We start from the raw sequence: 16007 nt of genomic DNA on the forward strand, positions 1-16007 counted from the left end.
TGCAAAGGGGGAAAACATGCTTTAATCTGCAGGAAGAGTTCCTCAGTTCTCTTCATTTTTCATCATGAATCCTTTGGAATTTTCATGGATCTTTGTATGGATCAGAGTGGTTAAGTCTTTCACAGCTGATCACTGTTACAGTATTGCTGTCACTGTGCAGAATGTTCTCCTGATTCTGTTCAGTTTTCTTTGCCTCAGTTCATAGAAGATTTTCCAGATGTTTCCGACACCCTGCTTTTAGCTGATCTGAGTATTATGAAATGTTATGTTTCAATTGTAATTTGCACTTCTCTTAGTGCTTTAGGATATTTTTATTGGACAATTGATATTTTTGATTTTTTCTTTTGAAAAGTTCTTTTTCATATCCTTTGACCTTTTTTTCTTTAAATTGGGGAATGGCTTTTATAAGTTTGGCTGAGTTTCCCATATATTTGAGGAATGAGGCCTTCATTAGAGAATTTTGCTTTAAAACCTTTTTCCATTTTCCTACTTTCCTTTTTATTTTGCTGCATTGGTTTTGTTTTTGCAAAACTTAAACTTCATGTAATCAAAATTATGCATATTATCATGGGATTTTCCGTGTCTTTTGTTTGGTCACAGGGTCTTCCCTTATCCAGAGACATGACAAGTAAATTCTTCCTACTTTGCTCATGATATCATCTTTCATGTTTAAATCGTTGATGTATGCCTAGTTTTTCCAGACTGCTTTGCAGTTTTCCCAGCTGTTTATCAAATAGTGAATTCTTGCCCCTAAAGCTTGGATCTTTGGATTTTTGAACCACTAGATTATTATGGTCATTTATTTCTGGATCTTTTCTACTTAAACTACTCCTCTAATCAACTACTGTATTCCTTTGCCCTCAGCAGATCGTTTTGATGATTATTGCTTTTTAATATAGTTTAAAATCTGCCTGTCTACATTTTTATTTTTATTTTATCTATCTATCTATCTATCTATTTATTTAGGTCTTTTTTGGTGGGGCAGTGAGTGTTAAGTGTCAAGTGTCTGAGGCTGGATTTGAACTCAAGTCCTCCTGAATCCAGGGCCAGTGCCTTATCCACAGGGCCACCTAGCTGCCTCCCCCTTTCTGCATTTTAAAACAAATGATTCCCTTGATATTGTTGGTATAGATTAGTTATATAAGACACAGTAGTAAATGACTATAGTAATCTATTGTTTGATCAACTCAAAGACTCTAGCTTCTCTCTTTGACAAAATCTACTGTTATCTCTGACCATATAGCAAGATAAGGTCAAAGTGGGTTGATGATTTAGACATAAAGGATGATACCATATGCAAATTAGAAGAGCAAGGAATAGTTTGCCTATCAGAGATATGGAGAAGGGAAGGATTAATGCCCAAACAAGATCTAGAGATCAATACAAAATGTAAAATGGATGATTTTGAATACGTTAAATTAAAAAATTTTGCATCAACAAAATCAACACAACCAAGCTTAGAATTAAAGCAGAAAGCTGGGAAATAATTTTTATAGCAAGTGTTCCTGATAAAGGCCTCATTTCCCAAATATATGGAGATCTGAGTCAAATTGATAAGAATGCAAGTCATTCTAAAATTGATAATTGGTCAAAAAATATGAACAGGCAGTTCTCAGATGAAGAAATTAAAGCTATAGTCATGAAAAAATGTTCTAAATGGCTATTGATTAGAGAAACGCAAATTAAAACTACTCTGTGTTACCTTTACCATCTATCAGATTGACAAATATGACAAAAATGGAAAATGATAAAAGTTGGAGATGTGGGAAAATTGGAATATCACTACATCGTTGGTGGAGTTGTGAACTGATTTAGCTATTCTGGAGAACAATTTGGAACTGTGCCCAAAGGGCAGTAAAACTGTACATCCCCTGTGATCCAACAGTACCACTGCTAGGTCTGTATCTCAAAGGGATAATAAAAAAGGGGAGAACCTACATGTACAAAAATATTTATTGCTGCTCTTTTTGTGATATCAATGAATTGGAAACTGGGGGAATGCCATAAATTGGGGAATGGCTGAACAAGTTATGGTATATGGATGTAATTGAATACAATTGTGCTATAAGAAATGATGAGCAAGGTAGATCTCAGAAAAACCTGGAAAGACACATGAAGTGATGCTGAATGAAGTGAGCAGAACGAGGAGAACATTATACATAGTAACACTAACATTGTGTGATGATCTACTATGATAGATTTAGCTCTTCTTAACAACACAGTGTGAGATTTAAAAGCTAATCCCACACTGATTAAAGTTCAGAGGCTTCTTTTTCTTAGTTAACTGTGAGATTTAAAATTGGATATAAGAGCATTAAATTCCCCCTTTAACTTTTCCCTTATATATCTCCCATAATACTAAGAAAAATAAACCTCTGTGCTTTAATCAGTGAGGGATTAGCTTTTCTTGTTTGGGAATTAATTAGACAACAAAAAGGTGATAACGATTAGGGAAATAGGAAAGTAGAAATACAAATGAATAATCTTAGATCTAAGCTTGGTCTATATTCCATTATAAAACTCACTGAAGGGGCAGCTAAGTGGCATAGTGGATAGAGCACTGGCCCTGGAGTCAGGAGTACCTGAGTTCAAATCCAGCCTCAGACACTTAACACTTATTAGCTGTGTGACCTTGGGCAAGTCACTTAACCCCAATTGCCTCACTAAAACAAAAACAAAAACAAAAACAAAAACAAAATAAAACTCACTGAATCCCAAAACTACCTGCCAGGCCAAGAACCAGAGCCGACCACCAAATGCGTGTGCCGCTAAACTGAGAAGCCAGAATGAGAGAGAACTTCCATTCCACTCTCAGTTTTAAGTTGGAGTCCTGGAAGTACAGTGTGCTTGGCTGCGCTCTCCGGACAGCAGCAGGCTCGCGACCATTCATCATGGTCTCCTCCCCAAAAGGGTGGTCCTTCAAAAGCCGCTTCAGTAGCATGCGCTCAACTCTCAAATGATTCAGCTAAAACTTCCGGTTTTTACCACAACAGTGATCCAAGACACTTCCAAAGGATTCATGATAGAAAATGTTATCCACATCCAGAGAAAGAACTGATGGAGTTTGAATGCATATTGAAGCATAGTATTTTCACTTTGTGGTTGTTTTTTTTCATGTTTTTTTTTTCTTTTGCTCTTTTTTTTTTCACAACATGACTAATGTGGAAATATGTTTTAGATGTATCATGTCTTTTAGATTTCTTGCTATCTTGGTGAAGAAAGGGGAGGGAAGGAAGGAGAAACATTTGAAACCCAAAATCTCAGAAAAAAAATTTGTCAAAAACTATCTTTTATGTAATTAGGGGTGCGGCAGTACTATATAAATATGCAACCAAATAGACCTGGTTTGGAGGCAAGCAAGTGATGAGGCAAGGAAGAGCTTGGTGATTACTATGAATTGGGGTGGATGAGAAGGCTAAACAGCTAAAATCTTGCTTGGCTTTAGTTTTTTCAAATGAAGAATGATGATCTTTGAAGTGGTATTGAGAGTCCCAAAATTGTCAATAGCCAAGTCATTCATATTTCTTCAGCATATTATATTACTGTTACTATGTATAGTGTTCTCCTGGTTCTCCTCATTTCACTTTGTATGAGGTAGTGTATGTCTTTGTGTTTTTCTGAAATCATACTACTTGTCATTTCTTATAGCATAATAATATTCTTTGACAATCATATGCGATTTGCCAATTGATGTGCATCCCCTTGATTTCCAATTGTTAGCTACCAGAAAAAATGCTGCTATAAATATTTTTGTAAAAATAGGTCATTTTCCATTTTTGGAATACAGACTTAACAGTGGTATTGCTGGAACAGAGGGTAGGAACAGTTTTATAGCCCTTTGGGCATAGTTCCAAATTGCTCTCCTGAATGGTCAGATCATTCACAACTCCACCAACAATGCATTAGTGTCCCAGTTTTCCTACATCCCCTCCAAAATTTATCAGTTTCCTTTTTTGTCATATTAGCCAATTTGGTAGGTAGGAGGTGGTATCTCAGATTTGTTTTAATTTGCATTTCTCTAATCCATAGACATTTAGAGCATTTTTATGTGACTAGAGATGACTTTGTCTGAAAATTGCCTGTTCATATCCTTTGACCATTTATAAATGGAGAAATGACTTGTATTCTTACAAATTTGGCTTGATTCTCTATGTATTTGAGAAATCAGACCTTTGTTAGATACCTACCGTGAAACTTTCCCCCCAGTTTTCTGTTTTTCTTCTAATTTTTGTTGCATTGGTTTTCTTTGTACAAAAACTTTTTAATGCTATGTAATCAAAATTATCTATTTTACATTTCATAATGCTCTATATCTTGTTTGGTCTTAAATTCTTTCCTTCTCCATAGATCTGAGAGGTAAACTATTCCCTGATTTCCTAACTTGCTGATGGCATCAACCTTTATGTATAAATCATGTACCCATTTCTACCTTTGGTGTATGGTTTTGAGGTGTAACTAGTTTCTTCCATGCCATTTTCTAGTTTTCCTATCAGCTTTTGTCAAATAGAGAGTTTTTGTCCTAAAAGCTTAGATACTTTGGTTGATCAAACACTAGATTACTATGGTCATTTACTATGATGTCTCATGTATCTAACCTATTCCATTGATCCAGAACTCTATTTCTTAGCCAGTACCAAATTATTTTGATAATTGCTGCTTTAACAATATAGTTTGACATCTGTTACAACTTGGCTGCCTTCCTTCACTTATTTCATTGATTCCTGTGATATTCTTGATCTTTTGTTCTTCCAGATGAATTTTTTCATTTTTTCTGACTCTACAGAATACATTTTTTTCTGGTTCGATTATATGGTGATGAATAAATAGATTAATTTTGGTAGAATTGTCTTTTTGTTGTTGTTGTTGGCTTGGCCTACCCAAGTGAAAACTTTTTTTTTTTTTTGGCAGGGCAATGGGGGTTAAGTGACTTGCCCAGGGTCACACAGCTAGTAAGTGTCTGAGGCTGGGTTTGAACTCAGGTCCTCCTGAATCCAAGGCTGGTGCCTTATCCACTGCGCCACCTAGCTGTCCTGAAAACATTTTTCTAATTGTATAGATCTGACTTTATATATATGAAATACGTTTTGTAATTATGTTCATATAGTTTCTGGGTTTGTCTTGGTGGGTAGACTCCCAAGTACTTTATGTTATCTTCAATTATTTTAAATTGAATTTCTCTTTCTATTTCTTTCTCCTGAATGTTGTCAATGTATACCAGTGCTGATGATTTATGTAGGTTTATTTTGTATCCTGCAGGTTTGCTAAAGTTATTCATTATTTCAACTAGTTTTTTGGTTGACTCTCTAGGATTATCTAAGTATATCATCATATCATCTGCAAAGAGTGATACTGTATTTTGTTAAATGTCCATTCTCCCCACCGCCCTCCCCCAAAGGATTATACTCAGTTTTTCAGGGTAGGTGATTCTTGGTTGTATTCCTAACTGTTTTGCCTTCCAGAATGTCATAGTCACAGCCCTTTGGTTCTTTAATGCAGAAGCTGCTAAATCCTGTGTAGTCCTGATTGTGGCTCTATGATATTTGACTATTTCTTTCTGGTGTCTTATATTATTTTCTCCTTGACTTAGGAGTTCTGGAATTTGGTTATGATATTTCTGGGAATTTTCCTTTGAATATTTCTTTCAGGTGGTGGTTGCTAGATTCTTTTAAATTCAGTTTTGCCCTCTGGTTCTGTCAGTGCAGTTTTCCTTGATAATTTCTTGAAAGAGGTTGTCCAAGTTCTTGTGTTGATGATGGCTTTCAGGTAGTCCAATAATTCTTTTTTTTTAGTCCAATTATTCTTAAATTATTTCTCCTGGATCCATTTTCCAGGTCAGTTCTTTTTCCAATGAAAAGTTTCAGAGTTTCTTTGTTTTTTCTTCTTTTCATTTTGTCATATTTTTCTTGAAGTCTCATGGAATCATTAGCTTCCAATTGCCAATTCTAATTTTTAAGAAATTATTATCTTCAGTGAGTTTTCATACCTCCTTATCCATTTGTCCAGTTTTATTTTTCATTTAGAACTTTATTTTTCCCAATTACATGTAAATACAAATTTTGACATCAATTTTTAAAGAAAACTTTGTGTTCCAAATTGTCTTCCTCCCTCCCTTCCTCCCATGAAGAACTCAAGCAATTCTATATAAGCTATACATGAGCAGTCATGAAAACATTTCCATATATGCCAGGTTTTGAAAGAAAACAGACAAAAACAAAACTTCAGAAAAAGGAACTAACAAAAAAAATTATACTTCAATTTGCATTCAGAAACCATCAGTTCTCTCTCTGTAGATGGATTGCATTTTTCATAAGACCTTCAGAGCTGTCTTGCTTCATTGCATTGCTGAAAATAACCAAGTCATTCACAGCAGATCATCTTGCAGTATTGTTGTTATTTTGTATACAGTATATTTCACATTGCATCAGCTGATGCAAGTCTTTCCCAGTTTTTCTGATAGCATCCTGCTCATTTTTTTAAATACTAAAGTACATTTATATAAAGTACATTTATATAGTACTTTAAAAGAGAGATTTTCTTACAATAAACCCATGAAGTTGGTTCTTGCAACAACAGTAATAGATAACATGCATAAAAGTACATTATACCTGACAAAGAATTTTCTTCACAATAGCCCAGCAAAGTAATTACCATGTTTCGTCATCATCAATCTTCATCATCAATCAAACCTAATTTTCATCAGTTCTCATCATCATTCATTTCTCATCATCAATCCTCCTCAATCACTTCTCAACTTCATCCAATCATCATCCACCCATCAATCATAATCATCGTCTTACCTTACTCTTGCCTCTGCTTCAAAAATTTTTTCACAATTACTATTAACTGTTCCCTCCATCCTATTCCCTCCCCTATGATATTTACTCCATTTTCTATCTTCTTCCACCCTTTGCCTCCTCAGAAGTGTTTTGCTTCTGACTGCCCCCTCCCCAGTTCTATTTTTTAAGGAGTTATTTTCTTCTGTGAATTTTTACTTGTCTTTTTCCATCTTTTGTGTTTCTTTTACCAAGTTGTTGACTCTTTTCGTGACTCTCTTGCATTAGGCCAATTTCTTTTCCCAATTTTTCTTCCACATCTCTTACATGTTTTTTAAAGCTCTTCCAGAAGTAATTTTTGAAATTAGGGAATCCACATTAATGGTGAAGAGATCATGCTGATTGGTCAAAGGTTCTGAGAACGTTTAGCATGCAAGAGAAGTCTTAGGGCCACATGATAGCAATGTTTCACTGTTTCATTTCAGCAACTAGAAAAAGATTAGGCATACCACTGACGGAGCTCAGAGTGCAAAGGTAGGAGCCATAGGTGCAGGTTGTAAAACTGATATCATTTGAACCACTAAAAACAATAGGCATTATTTAAGCATCATGCTATGTGTTGAATGCTAAGGGTACAAAGGAAGGCACACATAGCCCCTGCTCTCAAGGAGCTTACAATCTAATAGGAAAGTAATTCTTAAATGCCTGCTGTTTGCACAGTACCAGGCACTGTACTATGTTTCACATAAATGAATGAAATAATCCATAGAGTCAAGAACTTGACATTCAGAGCTAACCCTGGGTAACCCAAACATTTCGGTGTTTCAGGAATCAGTGACATTCCAGGATGTGGCTGTGGAATTCACCCAGGAGGAGTGGGCACATTTGAACCTGTCTCAGAAAAAGTTGTACAGGGATGTGATGATGGAGAACTATAGCAACCTGGTCTCTTTGGGTAAGAACAGCTCTCCCTTTGGAGTCTTGATATATATATTGTGAAGACGTTCAAGATTTCAGCAGTCTTTGCTTAGTATGAATGGAAACTGAGTTATTGATTTTTTTGTTGTCCTAGACCCTCTGTGTTGTGAAAATTTCTAAGTCCAACGAAGTAAAGAAACAGCAAAGTCTCCAAGCCATAGAAAATAGCTTTATTGAGAGAGGGTACCTGTCTCACAATAAAGCTGGTCTTAGGTCTGGGACCCAAAGACCCTGAGCAGTACCAGGAGAATGTAGTTATACTCTGCTATTAATACTTGAAATCAATACACCCTAACCCTTTAGGACCAACTCTTTTAGAGCATATTGCTGGTGGTACAGAAAAAGAATACATTTAACCATAAACATGAGCTTGAGGGGTGCCTCATCTTGGCTGGTGGCTTGCAAGCTCTGCATAAATGGAACACAGTCTAATAATGTTAAAAGCATTATCTTTCTATAGTAATATTGTCATGAGTCTCAATGCTGATTGGTTTCTTCAGATTAAAAGATACTATGTTTAGTCTTGTGGTTTACCACAGTGGACCAAGGGACATCACAACAAAGCTATTACATAACCCACATTAAACAGCTGAAATAGAATCAAAGAACATTGGATATGGTCCATGGAATGACAAGATTGAAATATGCACAGAGAGAAACAATGTACATATCTAGAGAATACTTAGACATATTGAATCAGCATTTATCTCATATTATACTGATTATTATCACAGTTAAATCACTTATATCTAAGGGGTGGGGAAAATCTCACTCACAGTGCTGCTTCAAATCCAAGATTTTCTGTTTAATCCCAGTGGAGGTATCATCTCATATTCAAAGTGTTCCCATTGTCTAAGCTGGGAGTGTGTACAGTGTTCTCTTTTTCCCAAGGCCTACCCTTAACCCATTCTCACATAATATAGACTATCCTTCAGTGGTCAGTTGTACCATCCTTGAAGTCTTCCAGCATGCCTACTATTTTGTCCCCCAAAAAAGAGCATACATAAATTAGCTTTGTGTTCTTTTATTAAATTTCATGGATGTTTGAATAGATATCAGTTCTCCTTCCCTCCCTTCCACCTAAGAAAAGTGCTTGCTGCTCCCTCCAACCTGCCTATTGGACACTCCCTGATTAAAAAAGAGAAAAAAATTTCAGATAAAATCAGCTAACATAGACAGTGCCATATTTTGATGATATAAGATACATTCTGCATTCTCATTCCCACACCTCTCTACTGAGGGTAGGATGGTGTATTTAAATCATTTATTTTAAGATAGAATTCACAAGTTTCCATGCTGTTCCTTTTGAATGAACAGGATTTGCAGTTTCCAAACCAGATGTGATCTCCCTAATGGAAAGAAAGGAAGCCTTCTGGATGCCAGAGACAGATATCCCAAGAAGCAGCTTCCCAGGTGACTACATAAAAACCGAGCAGATGAGTCCTAAACTATAGCTCTGTTGGTCATTTTAAGTCAAAGTTCTTACAAAATTATTTTCAATGAGATATTTAACATTTTCTTCTAATTTCTTATTCTTTTGGTTTTGTTTCATTGCTTCTTGATGTCTTATAAAGTTATTAGCTTCCACTTGCCCAGTTCTAATTTTTAAGGAATTATTCAGTGTACTTTTGTACCTTTTTCCATTAGGTAATTTCTACTTTTTAAAGAGTTCTTTTCTTTCAGGAGTATTTGTGCCTCTTTTTACATTTGACCAATTTTACTTTTCAAGACATTCTTCTCATTGGATTATTGTGCCTCTATTGCTATTTGGCTTATTTTGTTTTTTAAAGTGTTTTCTTCAGTGTTTTTTGTGCCTCTTTTACCAAGCTGTTGACTTTTTTTCCATGGTTTTCTTGCATCACTTCCCTTTTGCTTCCAATTTTTCTTCTTAATTTTTTTTTGGGGGGGGCAGGGCAATGAGATTTTCAGATTTTTTTTTCTGTTTTTCCTGACTATTTCTTGACTTGTAACTCTGTCAAATTGGGGTTCTGCTTCCAGAGGAGAAGAGGCACTTTCCCAAGCTTTAGATTTTTTGTGCAGCTATTTCCAAAGGTAATTCTGGGGTCCTGTAAGGTTTTGATTCTTCTAAGGTGGTATTATCTGGGGAGACGTATTTACTGCTCTCCTATACTATGCAGTGAATGGTCTGTGAGCAACCACAAGTACTCTTTCATGCCCTGGAATTGTGACCAGGTTCCCTGCGGCCAAAAGCGCTAGTGTGCTAGTGTTCTTTGGAACTGCCATACCTTGATTCAATGCAACAGAGTCCTGCCCCCAGTGCCAGCAAAGAGACCCTTGTAATCTTCTGACCAGTTTTCTGACCTGCTTCTTATCTGTGTGCTGAGAGCTCCAACAGCCGTGGCTACTGCTAGTGATTCATTTGCTCCCAAGGCCTACTGCTGGTTTGCTGGGGTTGGTTTGCACTGATGCAGCTTACACTGGACTGTGCTACTTTCTCACTATCATGCAACAGACCTTTCCTATCAACCTTGTAAGTTGTCTTGGGATGGAAAATTGTTTCACCTCGTCCTTTTATGGGTTCTACTGCTCCAGAATTTGTTTTGAGGCATTATTTAGAGTTTTTCAGAGGGGTTTAGAGGAGAGCTCAAGGAAGTCCCTGCTTTTTTTCTCCACCATCTTGGCTCTGCACTCCTATGTTCTTACAAAATGTTGAATAAGGTCATTTTAAAAAGAGCTAAGATTTTTTGAAAAAAAAAATTACTTTTTTATATATCTCTTTACTCACATTTACTTCCACTTTCAAAGAAACTTTTTCCTCAGTACAAGGTAGGTTTTCTCTTCTGTTCTTTGAAGATCATCTTATCTTATGCAGGCATTCTTTAGCCTCAGTTCTCTTTTAAAATAAACACAGTGCTTAAAATATTAACAATTTGGCCTTTTTTTCTTTTGAGTCTCCTGATATTTTCTTTTGTATGGTTTTTATGATTATGTTGCTTTGCTGCTATTACTTTTTAAACATTTAATCATAACATAACTAACATTTCTTAATTCTGTCATGTTATATATCATCCTCTTTTTCTTTATGCTTTGAAATAATGTTTTTAAACATACAATGATGTTTTCATATGACAGGAATTACTTAGCCATAGGCCTATCATTGAACCTATAGGTTTTTAGTATTGTGCTATTCCACACATAACTGCTATAAAAATTTTTGAAAGACATCTTTGTTTAGTTTCAGTAAATTTTTGAGATTATGAACCTAGTAGTGGGATCATTGGGTCACTGGATATGAATAGTTCATAGCCCTAGCTTAGATTGCTGTTACTTTTCAGAGAAATGGTTAACAGCAGCTGAACAAATACCTATTTCAGCATAACTCCTAAATTTGTTATCATTTTAAAGTATCTTTGCTAATCTGTTCAGTATTTGTTGATATATTCAAATTCTTTTATTTTGACTCCTTTGATCACCTGAGTTTGTGTAATGTTTCAGGTAGTAACTATTAATAATTTCTCTAATGAAAAATACTTGTATGTCTTGATAACTTTTTATTGTTTTTTGGGGGGGAGGGCAATGAGGGTTAAGTGACTTGCCCAGGGTCACACAGTTAGTGTCAAGTGTCTGAGGCCGGATTTGAACTCAGATCCTCTTGAATCCAGGGCCGGTGCTTTATCCACTGCACCACCTAGCTACCCCCTCTCTTGATACTTTTTGAAATTGGATTTCTCCCTTACAAATTGGAATCAATTCTTTACACAGCAGATATGTTGGATTTTTAGTATAAATTTAAGACAATTTTTTCATATGACTCCTCTTTTCCTTATAGTTCTTCTTTATTCTCCTTACTTGATGACTCTTCTATTTCTCCTCACTCTATAAATTCATTGATTCATCTTATTCTTTCTGTTCGGTTTCTTTTCTATTGTGACCTCACAAGGTAGGGATGTATTTTCAAGCTCTTAAAGGTATATACTTCTTTTAATGGATAGTCTTTCATTTCCTTATTCCATTCAAATGTCATTGATTTACAGTAGAATAAGGGCTTATTCATACCTCTAGGAAATTTCATCTTAATTCAGTACCTTTAAATAAGTTAACTATGATAACTATGAGTCTTAATGTTTTCATATAAGAAAAACCATAATCCATATTAGAATACTCCTGAGACTAGCCCTCAGGTGGAAGGCTAGAGAATAGTTCCAAAACCTTTGATCAACTAGAAACCTTGGGAAAAGGGAAAAAGACAGGGTTAACCAGCCCTTTATTCTTCCTTTCAGAGAGCAAAGAATTCAGTGGACAAAAACCTTACAAATATGATGAATGTGGGAAGGCTTTCAGACTGGGCACACAACTTGTTCAGCATCAAAGAATTTATACTGCAGAGATTCCTTATAAATGTAAGGAATGTGGGAAGGGCTTCTGTTACATATCACAGTTTATTGAACATCAAAGAATTCATACTGGAGAAAAACCTTATGAATGTAGTGAATGTAGAAAGGCCTTCAGACAGAGGATACAACTTACTCATCATCAGAGAATTCATACTGGAGAGAAGCCTTATAAATGTGATGTATGTGGAAAGGCCTTCAGAGTGAAGAAACAATTTATTCAGCATCAGAGAATACATACTGGAGAAAAGCCTTATAAATGTAATCATTGTGGTGAGGCCTTCAGATTGTGGGAACTGCTTACTCAGCATCAGAAAACTCATAATGGAGAAAAACCATTTGTATGTAATGAGTGTGGGAAAGGCTTCTTTTGGAATTCAGATTTCATGCAACATCAGAGGATTCATACTGGAGAGAAACCTTTTGAATGTAACAAATGTGGGAAGGCCTTTAGACTGAAGACACAACTTACTCAGCATCAGAGAATTCATACTGGAGAGAAGCCTTATAAATGTGATGAATGTGGAAAAGCCTTCAGAGTAGGGACACAATTTATTCAGCATCAACGAATACATACTGGAGAGAAGCCTTATGAATGTAATGAATGTGAAAAAGCTTTCAGACTAAGGGAACAATTAATTCTGCATAAGAAAATTCATCCTGGAGAAAAACCATTTGTATGTAATGAATGTGGGAAGGGCTTCTTTTGGAATTCAGATTTCATGCGACATCAGAGTATTCATACTGGAGAGAAACCTTATGAATGTAATGAATGTGGGAAGACCTTCAGATTGAAGACACACCTTACTCGGCATCAGAGAATTCATACTGGAGAGAAGCCTTATAAATGTGATGAATGTGGGAAGACCTTCAGTAGCAATCCATCACTAAATGCACACAAGAAAATTCATATTGGAAAGATGCCTTATGAATGTAAAGAGTGTGGGAAGGCCTTCCACTACAAGTCAGATCATAATCAACATCAGAAAATTCATACTGGAGAGAAACCTTTTAAATGTAATGAATGTGGAAAAGCCTTCCGCCTTGCCATACAACTTACTCGACATAAAATAATTCATACTGGAGAGAAACCTTATGAATGTAACGAATGCGGGAATGCATTCAGACAGAAAATACAGCTTACTGTGCATCAAAGAATTCATACTGGAGAGAAACCTTATAAATGTAATGAATGTGGGATGGCCTTCAGAATAGGAAAACAATTTATTCAACACCAGAGAATACATACTGGAGAAAAACCCTATGAATGTAATCATTGTGGGGAGACTTTCAGACTGAGGGAGCAGCTTACTCGTCATCAGAAAATTCACCCTGGAGAAAAACCATTTGTATGTAATGAATGTGGGAAAGGCTTTTTTTGGAATTCAGATTTAATGAGACATCAGAGTATCCATACTGGAGAGAAACCTTATGAATGTAATGAATGTGGAAAGGCCTTCAGACTGAAGACAGAGCTTCCTCGGCATCAGAGAATTCATACTGGAGAAAAGCCATATAAATGTGATGAATGTGGGAAGAACTTCAGTAGCAAACCATCACTTAATGCACACAAGAAAATTCATACTGGAAAGATGGCTTATGAATGTAAAGAGTGTGGGAAGACCTTCCACTATAACTCAGAACTTAATCGACATCAAAGAATTCATACTGGAGAGAAACCTTATAAATGTGATGAATGTGGAAAAGCCTTTCGCCTTACTGTACAATTTACTCGACATAAAAGAATTCATACTGGAGAGAAACCTTATGAATGTAATGAATGTGGGAAGGCCTTTCGACAGAGAATAAAACTTACCATACATCAGAAAATTCATACTGGAGAGAAGCCTTATAAATGTAATGAATGTGGGATGGCCTTCAGATTGTGGAGACAATGTATTCAACACCAGAGTGTACATACTAGAGAGAAGCCTTATGAATCTAATCATTGTGGGGAGACATTCAGACCAAGTGAACAGATTACTCAGCATCAGAAAATTCATTATGGAGAAAAACCATTTGTATGTAATGAATGTGGGAAGTCCTTTAGTCTGGAGAAACAATATATGCGACATCAGGGAATACATACTGGGGAGAAGCCTTATGAATGTAATTATTGTGGCAAAGCTTTCAGACTAAGGCATCACCTTACTCAACATCAGAGAATTCATACTAGAGAAAAACCATTTGTTTGTAAGGAATGTGGGAAAGGCTTCTTTTGGAATTCAGATTTCATGCGACATCAGAGAATTCATACTGGAGAAAAACCTTATAAATGTAATGAATGTGGAAAGGCTTTCAAAAGGAAGACAGAGCTTCCTCGCCATCAGAGTATTCATACTGGAGAGAAGCCTTACGAATGTAATGAATGTGGGAAGGCTTTCAGACTGAGGTCACAGCTTACTCAGCACCAGAAAATTCATTCTGGAGAAAAACCTCTTAAATATAATGTATATTGAAAGATCTTCTGCATGAAATCAGAAGTTATTCTGCATCAGAGGATTCATATGAGAGAAAACTTAAGAATGTAATAAATGTGGGAAGGCCTTCAAGAGTAAGACCCAATTTATTGTACATCAGAGAATTCCTACTAGAGGTTTTCCTTATGAATATAAGTTGTGTGGGAATGCCTTCCACTATAACTCAGAACTTATTCAATGTCAAATAATCCTTACCAGAAAGAAAAGTTTTGAATGTAACATATTTGAGAAAGCCTTCTACCTGAACTCAGAACTTACTTGACATCTGGGAGTTCATAATGCTGAGATATATGATGGTGAGAATGTGTGTAGTGAGACACAGAACTTACTTGACATTAGAAAATTCTTAGGGGCAGCTAGGTGGTGCAGTGGATAAAGCATTAGCCCTGGATTCAGGAGGACCTGAGTTCAAATCCAGCCTCAGACACTTGACACTTACTAGCTGTGTGACCCTGGGCAAGTCACTTAACCCTCATTGCCCCACAAAAACAAACAAAAAATAAAATTTTTGGTGAAGAAAAGCCTTATGAAATCTATTAATGTGGGAACATCTTCATACTATGGGCACTCTTTACTATGTATCAGAGAAATCATACTCAAGTGAAATGTTATGCATTTAGTGAATGTGGAAAGGCTTTCACATTGAAACACGTGGCAGAGCTAGAATGATGGAGTGAAGCCAGCATTTTTTCCTGGTTTTTCCCAACACACTCCCTCTAAAACAACATTTAAAATGCACCAAATTGAATTCTGAGTGAGAAAGTGAAGGAAACGTCACATTGACTCATATTTCCAACAGGAACTTAGGAAGTCAGAGGAGTATGTAGACAGTGAAGTGAGAACTGGCCAGAAGTGCAGTGCATAGGATTTTAGTTCAGCAGTGCTGAACAACCTAGTGTGACCAAAGAAGGTAAGGGCACTGAACATTTGATCAGAAAGCTTTCAGGGGACTTCTGTGCTAGCAGTAGGTGCTAGATGAGGTGCTATTTGGCAGCTCTAGGACCCATTACTCTCTTATGAATTATAGGCCCAAGTCAGAGAGGAATTGTTATAGTGGCAAGGGAGCATGTGACTGTACCTGGTTAAGGTAAGGAAGGCAGTGACCTGACTTCTTCCTGGGTCATATTACCCAAAAAAGCAACAAAAAACTTACAGGTTCATAGACAACCTCAGAAAACAGCAGAGAATAAAAATCAGAAGATCAGATCTCATAGGTGTCCCCAGAGGTGATCAGAACCCAACACTAAAAGAAAGTCTAAACTCAAAGAAATAGACTAGAAAAATCAGCAAACTCAGCCTCCCCGCCCCCCTACCCCAAAAGAACCTGAAAATAAAAAGCTTCAATGGCCACAGGGAAGCTTGAGACAAACTCAAAAGCAATAACTTATAAAGCCTTAAAAAAAAAAAAAAAAGAAATTGGACAC

The 16007-nt window shown here is 36.3% G+C and overlaps 1 protein-coding gene across 1 annotated transcript in view; it reads left to right on the plus strand.

Annotated features, from left to right (window-relative positions):
• The window catches only part of LOC122741054 (zinc finger protein 420-like), a 60125-nt gene extending 45140 nt beyond the window's left edge, over positions 1-14985 (plus strand). Inside the window, exons 3-5 of the mRNA XM_043984105.1 lie at positions 7602-7728; positions 9069-9164; positions 11993-14985. Coding sequence (XP_043840040.1) covers positions 7602-7728; positions 9069-9164; positions 11993-14562 — 2793 coding nt within the window. The 3' untranslated portion in view covers positions 14563-14985. The remainder of the gene's footprint in view (positions 1-7601; positions 7729-9068; positions 9165-11992) is intronic.
• The last annotated feature ends 1022 nt before the right edge of the window (positions 14986-16007 follow it).

The sequence above is a fragment of the Dromiciops gliroides genome, chromosome 2 (assembly GCF_019393635.1).
Source record: "Dromiciops gliroides isolate mDroGli1 chromosome 2, mDroGli1.pri, whole genome shotgun sequence".
In the NCBI taxonomy this organism is placed as follows: Eukaryota; Metazoa; Chordata; class Mammalia; order Microbiotheria; family Microbiotheriidae; genus Dromiciops; species Dromiciops gliroides.